The sequence below is a fragment of the Pseudonaja textilis genome, chromosome 2 (genome assembly GCF_049901715.1).
Source record: "Pseudonaja textilis isolate UNSWEBS1 chromosome 2, rPseTex1.2, whole genome shotgun sequence".
In the NCBI taxonomy this organism is placed as follows: Eukaryota; Metazoa; Chordata; class Lepidosauria; order Squamata; family Elapidae; genus Pseudonaja; species Pseudonaja textilis.
In genome coordinates this window covers 89,911,305-89,934,342 of record NC_141991.1, presented here as the reverse complement: position 1 = coordinate 89,934,342, position 23,038 = coordinate 89,911,305, and the positions used below count along the sequence as shown (strand labels likewise).

Sequence of the window (23,038 nt, the reverse complement as noted above, 5' to 3'; positions counted from 1 at the left end):
AGTGATTTACAGCTCTCTCTAAGCAGTTTACAGAGTCAGCACATTGCCCCCAATGACCTGGGTCCTCAGAAGGATGGAACGTTGAGTCAACCTTGAGCCTGGTGAAATTTGAACTGCCAAATTGCAGGCAGCCATCAGGCAGCAGAAGTAGCCTGCAGTACTGCACTCTAACCACTGCACCACCGTGGCTCATGTAATAGTGAATTGAATTTAGTGCTATGTTTTTCAGAAGAACAAGGAATGTTAATTCTATAAACTCCTTTATCATTCTGAAACATAAATGTAAATAAAAATGATTTCATCTCATGAAATAAAAATCAATGTATTTCATTTTAAATTAAAGTTGCCATTCATTTTATAGACTTAAAATAGACTTTAGTCTTGCACATTGTACTGGGTTTTAAATTCATTGCCGTTTGCACAATACAAGATTGCCTCTATGTCCTTAATGGGCAGTTTAGTCAATCATTTCCTATGTTCAGTTTTACATCATATAGAATACACATACACAGTTTTACATATAGAATTTAGTATTGCAATTTAAAATTGGCCAAAGCATCATCACTTTGTATAAAATTCAAACCATAAACTCTACTGAGTAAGTCTTGGAATTGTCTACAAAATAAATGTAATTTAATTATTTTAATCTGGCTGTGATACCTTACCATCTCATTTACAGCTCTAGTTCGATGACACTAAGTCATTGCAAATGATATAATATAAGATTTAATTGATATTTGAGCTGACCCAAAATTATTTGTTAAACTGAAATTTTGCTGTAGTAATTAATTTACAAATGCTTATGAAAATGAGAAAAATTAGAATTGCGCATTTTAATTACAGAAAGGTAATGAATGAAGGCAAATATGTCCCAGGATAATCTTCCAGGATCCAATCTGGATGTGTCAGCAGGACCAGAGGTTCAGTCTTCCAAGCTTTTGGACTCATACTGGAGTCCATCATCAACAAATTTCTTTCTCACATACATTTTGGAGAGAGAGGAGTTTCCTGCTGATCAGTTCCACCACGAATCCTAAAATTTGGGGGATTAAACCTCTGGTCCCAGTGACTCACCCAGATTAGAAAAACCCTCACACAGGCATCCTTCAGTCTAAAAAGACTATGGTATCATGCTCTGAAAAGAGGTCCTCAAACAGCATCTAGGGTGGCTAAAAAGGCCAATTTGAGAGTGGCAATCCCTTTCACATTGAGGACAGATACAGCCTGTCCCCTGTCCAGCCCACAGATTTTGCTGGTTCAGGGACTGCCTCTTTGCCTCAGCCTGCCAAATGACTGTCTCTTCAAATTGGAAAAGAACCCTAGTGTCTGAGGAATTGGTTGCCATATAATCTCAGGAAGACCTATTACATCTCTTTTTCTTTTCAGATTCAGCAAGCCAAATTTTATGAAAACATAATGAAAATTCTGAGGCCTAAACCAGATTATTTTGCAGTTGGATATTACGGCCAAGGGTTCCCCACATTCCTAAGGGTAAATTATCTACTCTGTGTACTTTATCTTTAACAAATTTCAAATTTGTAGAGCCTTATAGAATACCAATATTCTACTCGTGGAAATTGAGTTATTCACAAATTGGGGCATTTGTCTTGATGAGATTCTGCCAGGAAAAGAGTTTCTGTCCTGCAGTTACCTAAAATGCCTTTTGTAACAATATTGAGTGTCACATTTTCAGAAAGAATTTTATTTATTGTGGATTTTTCCCCTTGTTGCCTTCAAGGTTAGAAAAAGGTTTATAGTGAGGGTAATGGAGTGATAAGGGAGCATTTAGGATTCTTACAAGACAGTCATAATTAAAGGATGGTTTATAGCTGAAGAGAATTTAATGAACAATAAAACCAACAATATGAATAGCCAAGACACTGAAGCAGGAAATCTAATGAATTTTATATCTGGTGTATATTCATTTTTAATTGAGAGCTCACAGATGAAATTTCATATGAAAGGCTCTCACATTTATACCTGGAATACCTATAATTAGTATTCTTATTGCTGGTAATTTTTACAATCCGGCAAAAATAATCTTGTAATTTTCCTTTCTTCCTCTCCAATATACTTTTAAAGGCACAATAAGAAGCAAAGAATTCTAGAATAAATTTCCCTACAAAAGTATATTAGATACCTTATAGCAATCACCCAGGGGACTAGTGGAAATTTTATCACATTTTGGTCTTGTTGTTATTTTAGAAAACATCTTTCACTCTTTTCACTCTCCTCCTCCTTTTCCCTTAGGAGGGACCTAACAATTTAGCTGGTTATTAGGGTCTTGATGTATCTAATTTCATATTTAGTTCATCTTTGTAGCTTTTAAGAATTTAAAATTTAGAATAACAGTGTTGGAAGGGACCTTGGAGGTCTTCTAGTCCAACCCCATTTAGGAAACCCTACACCACTTCAGACAAATGGTAGAATAATGGGAAGAATAAGATAAAAAAAAATGTTGTGATCTTTAACAATGATTTATTTTCCACAGCAAGTTCACAAACAGTATTTATTCTTCTTTAAAAACAGAATAAAATATTCATTTATCGAGGCAAGGAATATGAGCGGAGAGAAGACTTTCAAGCACAACTGCTGAGCCATTTTCCAAATGCTGAAAAAATGAATACTACTGCACCCCCTGATGAGAAACTGAAGAATGCTGCTGTTCAACGTATCCTTAGAAGTCGGGGATTTTATTAAATAAGCAAAAGCAATTTGAAGTAAAAATCCATATTCAAAGTTTATGGAACTATGGAAAATCCCTGAATTATAAGCCATTCCACATGTTTCCCTTCAAATTGAACAGAACTCATGCATAATTCTGTTGCTTAAGAAACCAGGCTTTGTTATACACACAGTAATCAGAAATTAACCTCTATGAAATATAGGACCTTCTACTTTGTTGATAGGACCTTCTAAGTATGTTTTATTCTGGAACATACCAGTAAAAAGGCTATTTTAGCATTCTTCCTTTTTATAGCAATACAGGTACTCGACTTTCGACCACATTTGAGTCCCAAATTTCTGTTTTTAAGTGAGACACTTCTTAAGGTACATTTTGCCCCATTTTACCACCTTTCTTGTCACAATGGTTGAGTGAGTCACTGCAATTGTTAAATTAGTGACGAAGTTGTTAAGTAAATCTGGCTTCCCCATTGAATTTGCTTGTCGGGAGGTCACAAAAAGGGATCATATGAGCATGGGATATTGCAACCATCATAAATATGAACCAGTTGCCAAGCATCTGAATTTTGATCATGTGACCAGGGGAACACTGCAATGGTCATAAGTCACTTTTTCCAATGTCAATCACTAAACAAACTGTTGTAAGTTGAGGATTACCTGTAGAGTTCTCCTCTTCAAGTGGTAGCCACAGCACACATGCTACCTGGTGTGGTTTTTTTTTAATCAGTTCCTTACCTATTAAAATATTTAAGTTAGCCAACACTATAAATGTAACACTTTCATAATATCCTAATGAAAATTGTGGATATCTGTATCCTGTATCATGACAGAGAAGCATAAGCAGTAAAATACATATTCAATCAAATTTCCCAAGAAATCAAAACTTCAAAGAAATGAATTATTCTTAAAGTAACCACCAGAAATGTAAAAGGCCTCTGGTTAAATCCTAAAATCACCAAGGCCATCTTACTAAGCAACTTTAAATCATTGAATAGCCAACTCTCAGAGTCTGGTTTGATTACATTGGCAGCTTTTATCCCTGAATTCACAGATAAGCCTGTATGTATCAAATATCTTTTTGGTCTATTTTTAAACAGCACTATGTAAGGCTGATATTTCAAGTATTATCTACAAGACTAATTGAAGTTTTTTTCCCTTTATGTTGAAATGTTCAAGTTCACGTAAATATAATCTTGAATTATAGAAAAAATGCCACCAAAGTATTTTATACTGCTCAGTTTGTTTTTATTAGAAACACCAGATATTGAATTTGATTTTTTGTTTAAAACAATAGGAATCAATAAACATATTCTTCTGCATCTCTGAAAAGAGCAACATATCATTTTAGCATGTACATTCAAAGATATAGTATGTAATTTGAAGCAGTAAATTCCCTTTCTCCTTTTTACATGCAGATACAGAATATTGTCCAAATGCAAATGTTAACAAACACACTCTATCTCTGAATGTACATTCTGCTTCAGGAAGAAAACCACATCAGCAGCACATCATCAAATTATTCATCATCATGTATTTTGGCTTACCAGACAAGCTCAATTCAGGTAGTCCTCAATTTACAATCATTTAGTGACCATTTGAAGTTACAGCACTGAAAAAAGTGACTTATGACTGTTTTTCACACTCATGACTATGGCAGGTTCATATTTATGATGCTTGTAGTACCCTCAGGTCATGTGATCACCTTGAACAACCTTCTGACAAGCAAAGTCAATGGGGAAGGCAGATTCCCTTAACAACCATGTTGCTAAATTAACAACTGCAGAGATTCACTTAACAACTATGCATAAGAGATCGTAAAATGAGACAAAACTCACTTAACAAAGGCCTCACTTAGCAACATAAATATTTGGCTCAATTGTGGCCATAAATTGAGAACTACTTATGTTAGTTTTTAGAATGCTATGTCTACAAGATTTAAGTTGCTAAACCTTGGAAACGTTGGCCTAAATTTTGGCTTTAAAACAGAGCATCTCTGTGTTGCAATTTATCATTGAGAACACAAGCAGAGGTAATTAACAGGAAAACCTGTTTTCATAGGGTTTTTATTATTTAATTTAGGTCTCATATTTCTCAGTTTCCTCCTTAGTGAATCATGGGAAGATGCAGTTGGTAGTTAGATAGAGACTGGCAATGTGTAAGTCTACTGCAGATACTAATTGGCGTTGGATTAATTCTGAGTCTCTGAGCTAAACACTTGTCAGTTCTCTTATTGAAATTCAATAAAGGCAGAAGGCATTTATTCATAATTCCCCTACAATAATTATACATGATTATAGAACACGTAGCAATGCTGGAGAAAGGTCATACTTTCTAAGAGAGGTAAAAATTGTATGATAGAGATGTTTCTGCTCTCATTGTATATCCTCATTGCTTGAAAACATGGTTTATTCTGATTTCAGTCTTGAGTACAGAATAAATAATAGTCTAGTGTTATCTATGAGTGATTGGTGGGAATGTTCATTGTCATCTGTCTCTGATTCTTTGTGTGGACCTGGTGGGCAATTGAATCAAAGTATTCTTCATTTAGACCCATCTAAACAGCTATTGAGACCAGGCTCAGTAAGACAAGCACGACAATCAAAGGCAGTGATTCCTCTCTTATGCACCTTTGATCCTCTGAAAAGCTGCTTTTCATCTCCCACATCATAAAGGAAGGCTTCTGAAGGAATGATAAAGTGTTATTGCTTCAAAACATAAATAGGACAACTATAGATGAATCCTTTACATTGAAAACACTGCCCTCCCCCAAGGTTATATTCAACACTTCAGGGTGAACAAGACAACTGCAAATTTCTTTTCTCTATACCAATATAAACAACTCTTGCTAATAATACATTCCTGTTCACATCCATCTCACAGAAATACAGTATACAAACTCTACAGTGTCAGTTGAAATCTTTGCACCGTATAATTTCAGTCTGCTTCTCTGTAAATCTGCAATAATGCATTTGTAGAATAAGATGCCTTAAAGCAGCAGCATAGGTTTAATCACTCAGATACTTCCATGTGACGTCTGTGCCCCAGGTAAATGACAACTTTAAGCTCTTGTGATCTCATAATGAGAGCTGAGCTTATGTATTTCCAGCTTTATTACAATATATTTGAAATCACACAAATCACCTTTCTGACTACTCTGCAGTGTTGGAGGGTTTATGGACAGGCCAAATTCCTATTAGCAGGAATTCTTACACTGTTTCTTCCTAGTACTTGGAGGGTTCACATGTATAACATCTTGCGAAGATGCTGTTATTTCAAAGCTCCTTAAAAATGTAACAAAGGAATAGTGCTTGGTTGGTTCTGCAGCTTCCTCTTTATAGCTCCTAAGGTTTTTTTTAGACATTGCTAGATACCATGCTCAAAATATGACACAAAATCTGAATGGCATGGCATTAGTCAAAAGCAGTGTTTTTCTGGTTGATCAGTTTGATATATTATTGATGGGCTTGCTGTAAATTGCTGTGAATTTTAGTGATTGATGGTAGTGTATTGTGTGTCAGCTTTAAACTACTCTTAAGGAATTGGACTGGACACAGTAGTAATAGCTTGGTTGGTAAACATCCCAACCAAAGAACCATAATGACCACTCCCACCAACACAACAACAGGACAAGCCACTAGAATATAAAATGAGAGCAACTCCACTCCTTACTAGCACTGATGATGCAAGGCAAGGCAAGGCGAGGCGAGGCGAGGCGAGAGGAGAGGAGAGGAGAGGAGAGGAGAAGAGAATTCTTTATTGGCCAAATGTGATTGGACACACAAGGAATTTGTCTTTGGTGCATAAACTCTCAGTGTACATGAAAGCTATAAGTGATAAATCATGATCATACTTATCATAAATATATTCATCATGAACTATAATTTAGGTAATGAAACATCTGCAAGATAACAACCAACCTCAGAGAGCACCAAGAAGCCTGTTGTGGCCCGACAGCAGCCAGGGAAGCTGGCAGCAGATTTGGACAATGAGGAGGTTGGAGAGGAGCATGCATTGGGGAGGAGCATGGAGTCTGGGGAAGGCTCTGAGGAGTGCTCTGCATCAGATGCAGAGATGGGGCCAGAGCCATCTAACAGTTATCAGCTGCCTTCAAAGTCAGACATCAGTGAGGCAGAAGAACAGTTAGATCCTGTTCCCAGTATGCACATGTGCAAAGTTGCCAGATAAAGGGAACAGCTGAGGAACAAGGGCCAACTTGGGAGTAAAGCTACAGGTGGATAGTGAATGGCCCCTTCCCTAGAGTATAAAAGAGGAGTGAAAGGGGATTGAGGCTTTGCAGGAAACAATTAGTTCATTCTGGCATGCTTGGCCCCTCTTCAAGCCTGATAAAGTTTGTAATTGGGAACTATTGTGAAAGACTGTTGGCTGGAACTTTGTTGGAGGGGAAATTCATTGTAAATCAAATAAAAGACGTTTATTGAGATGAGAAATCAGCTTCATACTGTTGGGGGAAGCTTAGGTCAGAACAGAGCCCTCTTTTCAAACTTGCGCTAAAAATATTTTCCCCTATCGATAACATACTATTTATTTGGAACATAGATTTAATCAACCAATTTATTGAACACATACTTTTTAAGTTGAACGATGAATTTTACTAATATAATTTTGTAATAATTTTATAAAAGACTCTTCTTGAACAATTGTGAAGACTTTTGTTTTCAGTTGACTGATTGTGTCCACTAATGGTATAATGTCCTTAGCTCTTGTGATTTTAGATATACAATGCTTTACTGTGCAGCCAGTTTTGGAGGAACATCCTCAATTCAAAAATAAGCCAGTGCCTGATCAAGTAATCAAGTAAGTCCATATTGTCTTATTGATTGTGTAAAAATTCCTATAACACATGTTATCAATAGTCCTAGATAGCTTCTTAAAAGTTGGAAAGTTTAATTTGCATTATGTAATTCAAATCTGGAGTAATATACCATCCAAGATCAGGTTAATCTGACCTTGCTAGCCTTTCCCAAGATACTGAAGACACGGATGTGTTTTTCAATTTTTCAATTTCATTGTAAACATGTTGTGCATTGACAATAAATGTTTGTTTGTTTGTTTGTTTGTTTGATTGATTGATTGATGTGCTCCAGAGCCCAAAGGTCAGGAGGTTAAATGGCCTGTGAGATGTTATTGTTACTGTTGAGTGTTTATTGGATGTGTTCTCCAATACTATTGTAGGTTTTTATGTGCTGGTTGATACTTTCTATATTGTTTTTAACATGTTGGATTATCAGAGTTGAATTTATGAGATGGGTGGCCATATCAATCAAGTAAGTTGATAAACTCAAATTTGGATCGGAATTATCAAATATGGGGAAACATTATCCAGACTTGGAAATACAAAGATTTGCCATAGCAGCCATCAATTCTACAAGGGAAGAAGCAACATCAGCTGAATGAAACTTTGCTGAGGTTTCTTCTATATAAAATTTCACAGTCCCCAGATTAAAAAATATATCTACTGGGTACAATCTCTGACATTCTGTTTGCCATGCACATATTAAATTAGCAGGCAAATAACCGAACAGGCTGACAGTCTTAATGAGTTAAAATATAACTTTGATGGTGTTCTCAAGAATGGATTATCAAACCCAGAGGTTTCATTATGGGAACAAATGAGGCCCTAGATTCTATCCATCTTGAGAGAAAAAATTGTTTGTTGGTAGATGTTAGTCAATTTTACATCGATCTATTTTATTGCAATGAGAATACTCCCTTTCTCTGGTCTGGTACAAGGACATACAGTTTTAACTTTCACTATTTTTTTAATCAAAGCTTAATAGATTTTATTTTACTCGTGGATAAACTGAAAGCATCCTCTTTTTTCTGCCTGCTAACATTTCCAAATGAAATGGCACCTGAAAGACAAGAAAACTGTGTGCGATGAATAAAGGAAAAAGCGAGAGTAATAAGAAGGGATGATGCCCTTTGATAATACTGAGGCCTCTGCATCATGGCTTTGTCATATAGTTCAAATGTTTTATTTGGAGTCTTACTTCTTAAAAGATAGGAAATGTAAGATAGAACCAGTTTGGTCTAGTGGTGAAGGCACCATGCTAGGAATTGTGAATTTTAGTTTTGTCTTAGGCATGAAAGTCATTTGGGTGACTTTGCGTCACTCACTCTCTCTAAGCCCAACTCACTTCACAGGGTTGTTTTTCTGGGGAAAATAGGAGGAGAAAGGAGTATTAAGTATGCTTCCTTGAGTTATTTATAAAAATATTAAAGATGGGATTAAAAATATTTATTAAAAAAGATAAAAATTTATTCAAATTGAACTTGATTCCTGGTTCATGTACTTTTCTTTGACAGATAGCAATATACTTCTCCATAGCGTTTTACAAGACTCTCTGAGCAGCTTACAGAGTTAGCATATTGCCCCCAACAATCTGGGTTTTGTTTTACCAACCTCAGAAGGATGGAAGGCTGAGTCAACCTTGAGCTGGTCAGGATCGAACTCTTGGCAGTGGACAGAGTCAGCCTGCATTACTGCATTCCAATCACTGCACCACAGCTCCTAACTAAATGGAAGTGATTTACTATTGTATCTTTTTAGGATTTTAGTTTATTTCCCAAAGTAGTTCAGATTTGCTGGCTTTCCTGGTGTTATCTCATTTAAACGATAAACCATGCCTAACCCCTACTTAGCTCTTTCAAGATCAGCCGTGGTTGGTATATCTGTCACCTGTTGTGATTTGTAGGAAATTACACTTTTAAAACATTGTTCTTAACAGCAACATGTTTTGATTACAATCAGCTCTGATCTAAAATTTACTTCATATGGAACTTTAGATATTCAACAATCAATAAGTGACATCTTTAGCTCTCCCAAGTTTTCTTTTTAATATTCTTTGAACTTTTAAAATTGGCAGCATAAAGCATTTTCTCACCTGCATCTGAAAGCTAATGAAAAGGCTCTTCTACCATGAGACACAGAAATTACTGGCCTAATAGAGGGCACCTTGAAAACACACACCATTCATGTCTTTGTAACTATCCTTCCATCTGTCATGTTGTCACTACTTAAATTTATTTTTCCCCCATCATTAAGGAAAAATCTGTTGAAGTACCACCAATCTAACTAATGTTGCCAAATGTAGCTGATTGAAGGGAATGATAATTCAGATGTAATACAATAACTGTCATGTATTGGACCAAACCTTTTCAATTTAAGTTTCCGCAGTCATTTGTGTGAAAATGGGAAGGTGGTAAGCCTGCTACGACGTTGACTATGGAGAAACACTTGTTAACAATAAAGCTGGTAGAAATGAGGGATCATTTTTTCCTTCTTTGGAGTGGTTCCAACCTTTCCTTTCCTTTTTGACACACTGTTGTCACTATATCATTTGCGTTCTTGTTTCTTTTCTTGCTATGTTATCCTGAATAATCATTGACCTGTTAATTTCTGTCTTCTGCTACATTAAGCCTATTGCTTTCTGCAATGTCTTTAGGAGAGTTTCTTTTTTGTTGATTAGACAATTAAGGTCAAAAGTGAATACATATCAAGACATCAAAATTAGATATGAAATATCCAGTAGGAAAAGAATAAAGCTATCTCCTTATTTCAAATATGTGTGCGCGCACAAATGTGTATCTGTATGTATGTGTTTGTCTGTGTATGAATAGGTCAGCATATGCATAGCTACACCCAAGTAGTCTTTTCATTTTTAAATTTTTGTTCTTTAAATCATGTTCTTTAAATCATTGCATTATTACATTATAATATACATACCCCACAATTACAGGGATGTGGGACATGCATGGTAGCTTCCAGATTAGAAATCATGACATTATTTTCCATTAGATTCTTTTCCAAGAATCTATTTCTTATTCTTCACAAACTACAAGCATTTTATGGCTTCATGCTTTTTTGAATCTATAGATTTCTGTACTTTAAATGGAGTTGTCACAATAACAGGTGATCTTATTAAGTCTGCAAAGTAGTTGAAATATTACATGTATCAGCAGGGAAAATATCATATGCTTCAGGTCATTTATAACTTTCTATAAAACGAAGTGTTTTATGTGAGCCTATATAAAGAGAACAGGGTGAATGTTGATATATTAACCACAGTAAGAAGCAGCATCTGTAGAATTAGACTACTATAGATTGTAATTTAGAATGCTTCGAGGGCATTCCATGTTTTTTTTAACCTTTGCAAACAATGGCAGCTGCCATTGATTTTCATTAAATAAGTGGATAAGTGTCAACTTTTATTTTGCCCATTTTAAAACTGTTAAAAATGTTTTAGCCTTAAAAATAATAGTTTGATCTTGCATTTGATTCAACAGGGCCAATGTGCTCATTGTTCCCATTCACTGTAAGTCTGGAAGTATTTTTCATGTTCTGCATGCAATAGAGATATGAGATGATAGCAGACCAAGAATTAGACACATGTGCAGGAAAGTAGCTTCAGAGACACTTCATTTCTCTTTTATACTATACTACCACTCTCTGGTCAACCAGTTTTTAGATACAAGTAGTCTTCACTTAGTGACCACAACTGAGACTAAAAATTGGGTCATTAAGCAAGAAGGGTTCTTAGTGAAACTGTGACTGCTTATGATCTTTCCTTTGCTTTAAAAACCTGTGAAAATTGTAAATGGAAGCATTGCTTACTTTTTCATCACTGCTACAAATACTGGATAAACAGTGTGGTTGTTAAACAAGAACTACACACACACACACACACACACAAACACAGGTCTACTATTTCTTGGTGGTATAAAGAGTGAATATGGAAAGAAAATACACATGGAAGGAAAAGAAGAAAATTAAAGAAATAAGAATAAAAGTGATATCATTGGAAGAAGACAACATATGAGTCCTGAATGAACATATATAAAATAATTTTAGTAGAAAATGAATATAAAGAGAACATAATGCAATATGATGACATCAAAAAATAAAAATGAAAAGAAGTAAAACAGAAGTGGGAAGTATGAAAAAGCATGTTTAATGGAAAGATGACCCAAAAGAGGTGTGACATCATATAAGAGAATGATGACTAAGAATGAGAGAAAAATATGCATACCGAACAAAAATGACAATTGCAAAGAGAATCAAGAATGATCAAGATTAAAAGATTTGTTGCCAGAAAAGAATGGCTGAGTATAAAAGGATTCTTTTGCCCACTTTATTATCTAGGGATGAGACTTTGGTATATCAGAGAATTTTGGATGCAGTGAGAATGGAATATTTACTATTTAAGCATTGTAAAATAGGAAACTATAGGGTTTTTAATGAATTGGTGATTAAGGAATGTTGATTGACTTTCTGAATTACTACAATGTGTCCTACAAAGGTTTCCCCTTGAAGATTGTTCAGAAGCTATAGGTAACATAGGGAATGGTGGCAAGATTATTACTTTAACCATTCTTCAGTTATCTTTTTCACATGGTTTTAGGGTTTTTATTACTTTCTAATGAATTATAAGCTGCAATAAGTTGTGATAGACAGATTTTATAAATAAATCAAATGAACAAATGAAAACCAGCAGGATAAGCTCCTTTACAAAGAACTTTGCCTATATTCCATTGTGGTTCTTCAAAGTGAGCCTCTTCTTTTTTTGAGTTTTCCTCAAGTGGAACCTTCCTTTTCTCCATTTTGCATATACATGCTTATTATTTAAAAGACAACAAGTGAACTACCTTCACATTAACTAAATTTTGGCTAGCATTATATGCAATAAGGGGTATAATTTATACTTTGCACTTAATCAAATTTGCACTATTCAAGCTCACATTAATTGGGATCTATCTGTAGTCACAACCAAATCAAGGCCCATTGATAAGTCTTCATAATCAACCTCTGAAAGTCAATGAACCATTACATTATAGCTTGAAGAATATGGAATATTATATTCATAGATTGGATATTTTTCTCCATTTCTTGTTTATCTGTGGAATGTAGAAATGTGCTGAGCATGACCAAAACTAGCACCACCTCCAGATACCTATACAGGTTTCAGGTATACTGCCACATTGTGATAATTTGTTCAGACTATTACATACCAAGGCACACTTTCCAATCAGGTTTAGACATACTTGCAATGTGTAAGATAGTGCTTTGAGTACAATGTAGATATTTGAATTAAAAATGGATATGCTATGTTTAAATTACATAAATGAATTTAAATTGAATTTTCATATGGAAGTTTATGGAGAAAAAGGTGTTTGTAATCTCTCTCTCTTAGTTTTTATAAGTCTAACTATGTACAAAGATTCCACTATTCAAGACCAACTAGAAAAGGATCAGTTGACCCTGAAAATGAATTTGCTGTAAGTATCTTTTTTTAATGTTTTTGAACACAGCCACGTTATCTGTCACTCAGATGTGACACATGGCATTGCTCAGGTGATGCTACATACTTTATTAGTAGGCAAAAGAAGTACAAAATGTCACAGAAGCATCACTGGGCTGGACAAATGGAGTGTAAAATTGCTCAGGTTTTCCCATAGTCTTGAGTTTCAGCTACTATCAACAGAATGATTTCTGTCAGGGCTGGCTCTCAGGAATTTCAAGGATGCCATATATTTGGGATAGAGTTATATAATAAGTCCAATGGAATAACAAATGATAAGTGTGTTATCAAACAACATTTTTAAAGCATTTCAGATCATCCTAGTTTAAATCAGGTTATCAGTGTTCTTTGCCGTTCCATTTCCACAGTATTTGAATCTTGTCCTTTCCCTCTCACTTTTTTTTTTTTTTTTTTTGGTGATTGGGGAGCACAGTATTGCAGACTGTATTAAAGTATTCTGGTTTGTAAGTGAAATGGTGAACTCATCTCTCTTCCACCACCACCTCTCTCTTAAATAATATTGATGCCAGGAAAAGCTTTCCCTGTCATTTAAATTACATTTCCAGTAAGCTCTTAACTTTCTAACAATATGATTTAACCATTGCAATATTTCTTCTTTGCATCTTTTAATAGTCTATGTGGATTGAGAGAACATCCTTTACTACAGCTTATAAACTCCCAGGAATCTTACGTTGGTTTGAGGTTGTCTCCATGTCACAGGTGTGTATTAGAATTCTGGTAGGTATTATACATAGTTTAACCTTCAGAAATAGAAAGAAAGAGCCCATGCTATTTTATGACAAAAATAAAACAAAGTATTATGTTTCCAGGGAATCAGAGGTAGTATTCAGTAGGTTCTGACCAGTTCTGGAGAACCAGTAGTGGAAATTTTGAGTAGTTCAGAGAACCAGCAAATACCACCTCTGGCTGGAGATTTTACAGCATCCTTCCCCTGCCATGTCCACCAAGCCATGCCCACAGAACCAGTAGTAAAAAAAAAATTTTTGAATCCCATCACTGCAAGGAACCCATTTTCTCACTAAGCAATATGGTTCAATGTGCACTTGATTTGCTGAGATTGGGGAATTTTAATGAAATGCTAACACATTTCATAATAAATGAAAGATTCTCTCATATTCCAATGCAGCCAAGCTGAGCCATAATAGCAATAGCACTTGGACTTATATATCACTTCACAGTGCTTTACAGCCCTCTCTAAGTGGTTTACAGAGTCAGCATATTGTCTCTAACAATCTGAGTCCTCATTTTACTGATCTCGGAAGGATGGAAGGCTGGGTCAACCTTGAACTAGTCAGGATCGAACTGCCGAACTGCTGGCAGTCGACAGTCAGCTGAATTAGCATGCAATCCTGCACTCTAAGCATTACACCACCATGGCTCTTAAAGTTGCAGATGGGACTCATGATAATCTTGTTTCCTCCTCCTTAGATTACAATTAGCCCATTGGAGAATGCCATTGAAACAATGACCATGACAAATGAGAAGATTCTGGCGATGATCAATCAGTACCAAAGTGATGAGAACCTTCCCATTAACCCACTCTCCATGCTTCTGAATGGAATTGTTGATCCAGCAGTCATGGGAGGGTTTGCTAAGTACGAAAAGGTAAGGAATTTAATTATTGTATTTAAAATGAAATGATCCTTCAGTACAGGGGTCCTCAAACTTGGCAACTTTAAGACTTGTGGGCTTCAACTCCCAGAATTCTCTAGGCAGGATAGCTGGCTGAAGAATTCTGGAAGTTGAAGTCCACAAGTCTTAAAGTTGCCAAGTTTGGAGGCCTCTGCTCCAGTATATTAGATCTTCAGCACAACCCATGAATGTCACGTTCAGATGAAAGACTAAGTAACTCCCTTTCTGCTTGCAGGCTTTCTTCACAGATGAGTACACTAGGGATCACCCAGAGGATCAGGAGAAACTAAACCGACTCAAAGACCTGATTGCTTGGCAGGTATTGAAATGCTGGGCACAATTCTCTGATTGTTTAAATAAATATTATTAATTTCTCCACTTTCTTTTGCTGATTGATCTCATTTCCAGAGGGGAAGCACATCAATATATAATGCATGCACATTTTCCTTCTGTTTTCCTTTGTTTGCTAATTTGTTTGAAGAAGAATACTTGTCTAAAATGTGACTGGAAATATCACATAAAAGTATGTTGTAAAAGTTTTTCATCCACATTTAATGAGCCTCCTTTCCTGAACAAAAACATCAGGAATCCCTTGGTGATTTAGCTGAATGCTCTCTCAAAATGTTATGCAATGTTAAGAGAGAGAGAAAAAACTGACATCATGGTATTTCTGTTGCTTTCAGATAAAGAGGAACCAAGTGAAAACACTGATTTTTGCATAGGTTTTGAATTTTTGAATGATGTTTAATTCTCTGCTATTAACAGCTTCATCAGGCTCGGGTAAAAACAACCTATTAACACTCTGAACTCCTGAAAATATCACTTCTATTTTTATGTTCTTGCTAAAATATCAAATGTCGCTATTTTATGAGGGATGTAGCATAATGGCAATGCTTTTTTTTCAGAGACTATTTTTTGCTTCTAGTTTGTTTCTGAATAAGTCACCCACGATTGTCAATATCTTCCTTCTTCTACTGACATTTGAATCAGTAGAAATAACTACTATTTGTGTGGAAATAGCGACTAAAATATATATGCAAACAAATGTTTAATCTTAGTGTTATGAAGAAAGTCATTCATTTATGTGTTTGCATATATTTTATATCAACTCCATGGTTGTTTTCACAAACATCCTCATATCTTCGGTGCATAATAGTACCATGGACTTTTGTGATATCTTCACACCCTATTCTAGATTGCATTCAGAGGAGATCCCACTATTAATGGTGGTGTCCAATGTAATTTAGAATACTAGAAAGTTAGAACTTCAAATTGTTTTAATAATTCTGAGTCATTATTAAAGAAGGTTACCTAGTGTAAACAGTCAACCTCTAAACACGAAAATAAATCTGTCCATTGGTGTAGTCCCATTTTTCATAATTCCAAAAAGAGGAATTACCTGAGAAACATGAAGATTCACAGTCTTTCTGGACAGAACAGGTGAAGTACTACACTGAGGGAAACATCAGCACTGTGCCAGTTCCTTGAAAAGCAGGAGAGAAAGCAATTCATAAATATTGGAAGAGATAAATTAGCACAGATGGAGATTCTCTGGCTTTTGTAAAACCTGTGTAATGTGTAACCTCCTCACAATTTTAGTAGAGGGGATGTTGCAAAATGGTGTGCCTCAAAATATTGAGAAATGCCTATCTCAGATTTTTGACAACTGTGAGTCAGTAAGCTCTTGTGAACTGTGTGTAGGCCTGAGGCTGTAGATTATTACCCATGAGTTTAGAGGACATAGCTATCATCCTGATTGCGGATTGAATGATTACCAATATACTCCATCAAGGTGCTGTTGACTCTTAACAGTAGCACAGATAAATCTGTTTCAGATCTGACTTTTCAAGTCTTCCAAAGGTACATCCATCATTACTCTAATCAAGTCCTAGTTGTTGGAAATCTACTCCTTCCTCCCAGCTCCTTTCTTCTTCTAGCATATGGATTTCTCAAGAGAACTAGGTCGTTACATACTATGTCCAAAATGTGAAACATCTGGTTATTTTGTGCCTGGTTATTTCACATGACAACTTTGGATTGATTCATTGTATAATTTCTTTGTTTTCTTAGCTACTTATATTATTCTCAAGAGTCATCTCTACACCAGAGTTCAAAAGTGCTAATCCTCTTTCTAGCTTGTTTGTTCAAAGTACAAGTTTTACTTTCCTAGAGTACCACAGGGAAAACCATTGCCAGCACAGTTCTAATATTTGTAGGCATAGATATATCATGGCATCTGAATACTTTTCCAAGTCTTTCACTGCTACTCTGTCATCTGAGATTGTGCAGCATATTTCATGACTGCTGTTTCCTTTATGTATTGTTGTTAGCTGATTTTAAAAGGCAGAAATTTTCCCTCACTTGGATATTTACATTATAAATTCTAAGGTTGTTTGCTGTACCTGTTATTGTTTATGTATTTATTTATATTGAATCTTATCCCATTTCTTCACATTACTCCTTCACTTAAATTATAAGAGCTTGCATTTGCAACTATCAGAGTTAGTGTCATCAGCATGGTGTAGGTTATTGATGTTTCTTCCTCCAACTTTAAAAGCCTACTTATCTTCTTGCAATTCAGCTTCTCTGAATTCAGTATATAAGGCATTGAATAAATAAGGGGAGAGTGTTGTTTCATCCTTCAATCTGAAATCAGTCTGTCCAGCTCTAATCTAGCCATATCATAAAAACTATTATTATTCTGGAAAATTCTCAGATTTTTATCTGACAAACTGAATGGTATCTGACATGAGGACCATTATCTATCACTATATTATCAATCACTTATTATAATTTATGTGAGGATTTCTAAAATAAAGGAAAGATACCATTAACCTTCTTCCACACCATAGTCACTAAAGAGACCATCTGTCTCCAGCATCTTCCTATACTGCTGCTACTTACTATAGGTGCTTGGTAGCATAGCTGGGATGACCTTCAGGCCTTGAATGACCGTTCTGGAAATAGATACTGTACTCTTGGCATCAGTGGCGGATTAAGGCTCGCTGGTGCCCTAAGCATTGACAAATCTTGGGGCCGGCCTCCTTTGTACATACTGTACAAACGAAGCCAAGCTTAGGCTACATAAAAGTTTTTGTGGAGCTCCCTTTAGACCTGGTGCCCTGAACACATGCTTAGTCTGCTTAATGATTAATACACCATTGCTTAGCATTCATTCCTGGTGTTCTTTGCTGATCCTTCCCAGGAAGGCACACACATACATACATGATAATGAGGAAACAACCATGCTACTGTGGTTGAAATTTTAATTGAACTGGCTTTGCATTTAAACTTATGAATGATTTGATCACTTAGCAAAATGCTTCCAATGTAATCTTTGTAACATAGTGAAAATGTCCACTATGTACCCATGGTCAAGTAAATTGTTGGCTTATCGTACATTTCACCAATCATACTAATCTGGCCTAGATTCTGAAGACATGATGTATTTTCTGTCACTCTTCATCTTAAGAATATATGAAGTATCATAAATTATCCATCCATTTAAACTTTTGTTGAATATCATTATGCACAGGAAACAAAAAAAGTGCAATTATATTTTTCTGGAAGGTTGTACTTCACCCTTCTGTAATTATTTTCTTGCAATTTATAGTAAGATGGATTGGTACCTGTTTGAAAGGAAAGAAGAAAATGTCATCTAGCAAATATATTACAAATCATATTTTGTAACTGCATCCAATTTAACATGTTCTGGAGACATGGGGAATATGAAATAGCATGACTGAATTTTTTCTTATTGCTTTTTAGGTTCCATTTCTTGCAGCTGGAATTAAGATTCATGAAAGAAGAGTATCAGATAGCCTTCGTCCTTTCCATGAACGTATGGAGGAATGTTTCAGGCATTTAAAGGTTAAAGTAGAAAAACAATATGGAATCAGAGAATTGGTAAGATTTGGTCTTTTAATTTTATAATTTTTTAAATTATATTTTATCTTAACAAGAAAAAAAAATCATGAAATTTGGCCTGCATTACAACTGTCTACTTGTGATTTAAATTGTGATTTAAATTTACTTCCTCTTTCAAACAATAGACTTTATCTCACATATTGCTAAGAAACTTCCATAACTGTTAAAATGTATTTATATTCCTCATTTTATTAGGAGGGAGGAAACAAACCTTATGAACAATGTCATCCAGAGCTTAGTACTTCTCATTCTCTTAAACCATTGGTCTAATAATTTTAATGGCTCGGAGTTTTGAATAAGAATGAATAACCAGGAATGTTCCATTCTTTTTTTTTCCTGAAGAATTCCAACTGTTTGGTGAATCTATTTCTGAAACAACGTATAATTTAGTATAACATATAAATATGAGTTGATGTTAAAATAGCAGTATGCAAAATCTGCAGAATAGAATTATCAACCCTGTGATTGTCATGGTTCTTGGAGCACATCTGGCTAAATAACTAAATAATAAGGTGAAGTGTTTGACATCACTAAGAATAGGAAGGAAGGTTGTTATATGAAGGCTTACAGGCTTCAGGATATGGAGACTAAAGAAATGTTCCTAGTTAGTGAACCTTAAACCTCTTTTGTGGGGGAAGGCATAGACCTAACTTCCAACAAATGCAAATTATAGATAGTTGACAATGTGTATTCATTGTATTAAATTAGTTTCTCTCAGTTCTCTAGCTTAGGGTTCTTATTTGTTATGAAAAACAAGTATTTTGCTAAGCACGTAACTAGATGCTGAACAGGCTATGTCCTTTTCAGTTCAGTTGAAATGCATATATATATATATCATCTTTGACTATGAGTTGGAATAGAGATGTCTTAAATTAGATGTTGGCAATTTAATTGTTGGCAAGGCGTCACAGAGTGGTCAAATGCCTCCTAGTCTTGTGAGACATTTGCAATCTCATCTCAAATTCTTGTGTGGAGACACCAAATTACATTTTAAAAATTCAAATTCAGAAGTAGATCTTTACAAGAATTTTGAATTCTTGCACAAGATTTCATGACTGTTACCAATTTAGACTTATTGAAGCCCTTCTGCATGATTTTACTGTGAATATGGTGAGTTAGAGTCATAGAGGCTGTTTTTGGCAGCATCAGATGCTCTAGCACTTTAGGCACCATCTAAAACTTGATATAAATGAATCATAAGGGAAGGAATATATCATACTGGAAAATCAATTTAATCTGGTCAGCCATAAACCATGGGAATGTATCCAGAGTCTGATAGTGTGTTACAGTTTGATTATAAACCAAGCAGATAGAGACCAGCAGAAGGATTTCAGTATTATAACATACAGAATGCATGGCTACTGTGTCTTTTTTAAATATATAGAAGTCATTACAATTTAAGTACTGCTTAGACTCTGTCTTGGATTGAAATTGTCTATCTGTTATCATAGTACATGAATGAAAAATCATCACTTTTAAACAGATAGGAAAAAATAAATTACCTCACTCTGGAAGAAGTTTCTCATAAATTAATAAGCTCAGGGGATGACAGTATTTAATGCATCAGCCAATGCATATGAAAACTACTTAATATGACCAGTCAAATTCGTGTGCTTTTATCATTTTTCTTGGGGTCTCTGGTGTAGCCCTTCCCTGTGAAGGCAGCTGTGTTGATCATGTCTTGCTCCTGCATTTGGAATTCAAAGATTCAGAAGCAATTCCCACTGCAAATAAAATCTAAAATGTGTTTGAAAATAATGTTGGAAACTCTAAATGACTTTCCTGCATTTCTTGCCAGGTCTAACTCTCTGAGTACAATGAGTTGAGTTGAGAATGGAGTCTGAAGTAGGAGATTATGAGCCAATTTTCATCTGAACATTGTAATAACCCTGCAATACTTTAAGGCTAGATTTTCAGGTTTTAAAATAGGGAAGTGGCAGTTTTCCAACACACACACACACACACACACACACACACAGAGAGAGAGAGAGAGAGAGAGAGAGATTGACAGACATTGTGAAAGAGAGATTGAGGGAGAGAGAGAGACAGACATTGAGAGAGAGAGATTGACAGACATTGAGAGAGAGAGACATTGAGAGAAAGAGAGAGAGAGACAGAGAGAGAGGGGCATTGAGAGATATATACTGAGAGAGATAGACGTTGACAGACATTGAGAGAAAAAGAGTGACATTGAGAGAGATTCATTGATAGAGAAAGGCATTGAGAGAAAGAGAGAGAGATTGAAAGAGGGAGATTGAGAGAGAGAGAGACATTGAGAGAGAGAGGCATTGAGAGATAGAGATTGAGAGAGAGGCATTAAGAGAGAGAAAAAGACATTGAGAGAGGGGGGAAAAACTTCATTCAAATATTAACATGTAAGAAAGCAAAAGTACTGGGAATAAAATAGTTGATCTATGCTCAAATTATAATTCAGTGATGGCTTCCTTCTTTTTTAAAAAAGAGAACCAATATATTATATCTGTAGCATGTCAAAAAAGAAAAATACTGAGTAATTCTGGAAACTTAATTTTATATCAACATCCCACACATTTTTTTCAATCTAATGATTAGAACTATGGAAAAATGTCTCAGCCAAAATTAAATTGCTTACAGTATATGTTTGTTATATACTATCAAACAAAACAAACCTGTATTTGATATCTAATTCACCATTCAGAAATAACAGGATTAACCTAGAGCATCTCATTATAAAACAAGCATTTAGGGATGTTTTAGATTATTTTAATATTACAGAATCACCTTGGGTTCCATATTGTTCACCAAATAATTTCTATTGTTATGTTCTGTGAACATATGTATGCTTAATTTGTACTTGCTGTGTCTCAGATTTATTTATTTTAACTATTCTTATCACACATAAATACATGTGTGTGCACATGCATGCACACACAAACACACACATTCCTTCCAATTTTCCAAAACAAGGGGGGAGAAGAACAACTTACATCAATGTTTCCTTTTGCACCATCAGATAGGAACGACAGGATAAGTGGATAAAATTGTCAAATCCAGTCTAAATATCAGGCTGACTGGGCAACCAATCATAACAAATTAAAATAAGAAAATAATGAGTAAATAAAGAAGTATATAGAATAAAGTACTTTGGAATACTTGGGCAGTTGTGGCTAGAAGAGCCTTTGGGAAACTTTGTGTTGTGCAGCAATTGCACATTTTCCTGGGTCAGGAATCATTGCACTCACATACTCAAGCCCTGGTTACCTCATGGTTGGACTATTACAATATACTCTACGTGGGAATATCCTTGAAGAGTAAGTGGCAGCTTTAGCTGGTACAGAATGCAGCCACATGGGCAGCTCTTGAAGTCCCTGAGATGGCCTTTGTTGCATCATTGTTCTGCCTCACTGATTGCTAGTTTGCTTCTGAGTCCAATTTAAAGGTTATCATCTTTAAAGTCCTTCATGGCAAGGGTCCATGTTATCTGAGAACAGTCTCACCCCAGTGAATAGAATAGAATAACAGAGTTGGAAGGGACCTTGGAGGTCTTCTAGTCCAACCCCCTGCTCAGGCAGGAAACCCTATACCATTTCAGACAAATGGTCATCCAATCTCTTCTTAAAAACCTCCAGTATTGGAGCATTTACAACTTCTGGAAGCAAGTTGTTCCATTGATTAATTGTTCTAACTGTCAGGAAATTTCTCCTTAGTTCTAAGTTGCTTCTCTCCTTGATTAGTTTCCACCCATTGCTTCTTGTTCTACCCTCAGGTGCTTTGGAGAATAGCTTGACTCCCACTTCTTTGTGACAGCCCCTGAGATATTGGAACACTACTATTATGTCACCCCTAGTCCTTCTTTTCATCAAACTAAACATACCCAGTTCCAGCAACCATTCTGGGTTGCTGGCATAGGGGGGTGGGATTAACCTACCCCCCTATACCAGCAGAACAGGCATGCTGTGGACCCTCTCGGTCAAGGAATTTTGACCAGCAGGAGAAGACCCTTTTGTTGCCATGGCCTGCCCTCTAGGACATCAAGATCCTCACTCACCTCATTACTTTCCAACTGGCCTGGGGTCCCAAAGGATGAATGGCATCCTGGTTAATAGATTAGACAGGCCCCACTTCTTTACTCCCTTCCTCCATCTTGGTCAATTGAATTTTAAATTTATGATCTTTACTTATTGTTTTAATGTTTTATGTGGTATTTTTATTGAATGAGTGTAAGCCGCCCAGAATCGTTTTGGCAAGATGGATGGCATAGAAGTTTAATAACTCACTAAATAAAATATATGTGTTGTAGATAGGATAGAGTTCAGTTACTGAAGTTTCTAATGCTATTCCTTTCGTCTCAAAAAAAAAAAAAATCTAAAGAAACTGTGTAAGAATAATACTTGGAGAGTACTCTCTTTCAGTCTGAGGCAAATGACAAACAATCTGACAATAATAAGGAAAATGGAAACAGAAGAATAAATTTT

At 35.6% G+C, this 23,038-nt stretch overlaps 1 protein-coding gene across 1 annotated transcript in view; it reads left to right on the top strand.

Annotated features, from left to right (window-relative positions):
• DOCK2 (dedicator of cytokinesis 2) overlaps window positions 1-23,038 on the top strand; it is a 316,322-nt gene that overhangs the window by 280,306 nt on the left and 12,978 nt on the right. Inside the window, exons 40-47 of the mRNA XM_087924559.1 lie at window positions 1,387-1,491; window positions 2,530-2,671; window positions 7,419-7,500; window positions 12,897-12,981; window positions 13,638-13,724; window positions 14,454-14,630; window positions 14,893-14,976; window positions 18,426-18,563. Coding sequence (XP_087780685.1) covers window positions 1,387-1,491; window positions 2,530-2,671; window positions 7,419-7,500; window positions 12,897-12,981; window positions 13,638-13,724; window positions 14,454-14,630; window positions 14,893-14,976; window positions 18,426-18,563 — 900 coding nt within the window. The remainder of the gene's footprint in view (window positions 1-1,386; window positions 1,492-2,529; window positions 2,672-7,418; window positions 7,501-12,896; window positions 12,982-13,637; window positions 13,725-14,453; window positions 14,631-14,892; window positions 14,977-18,425; window positions 18,564-23,038) is intronic.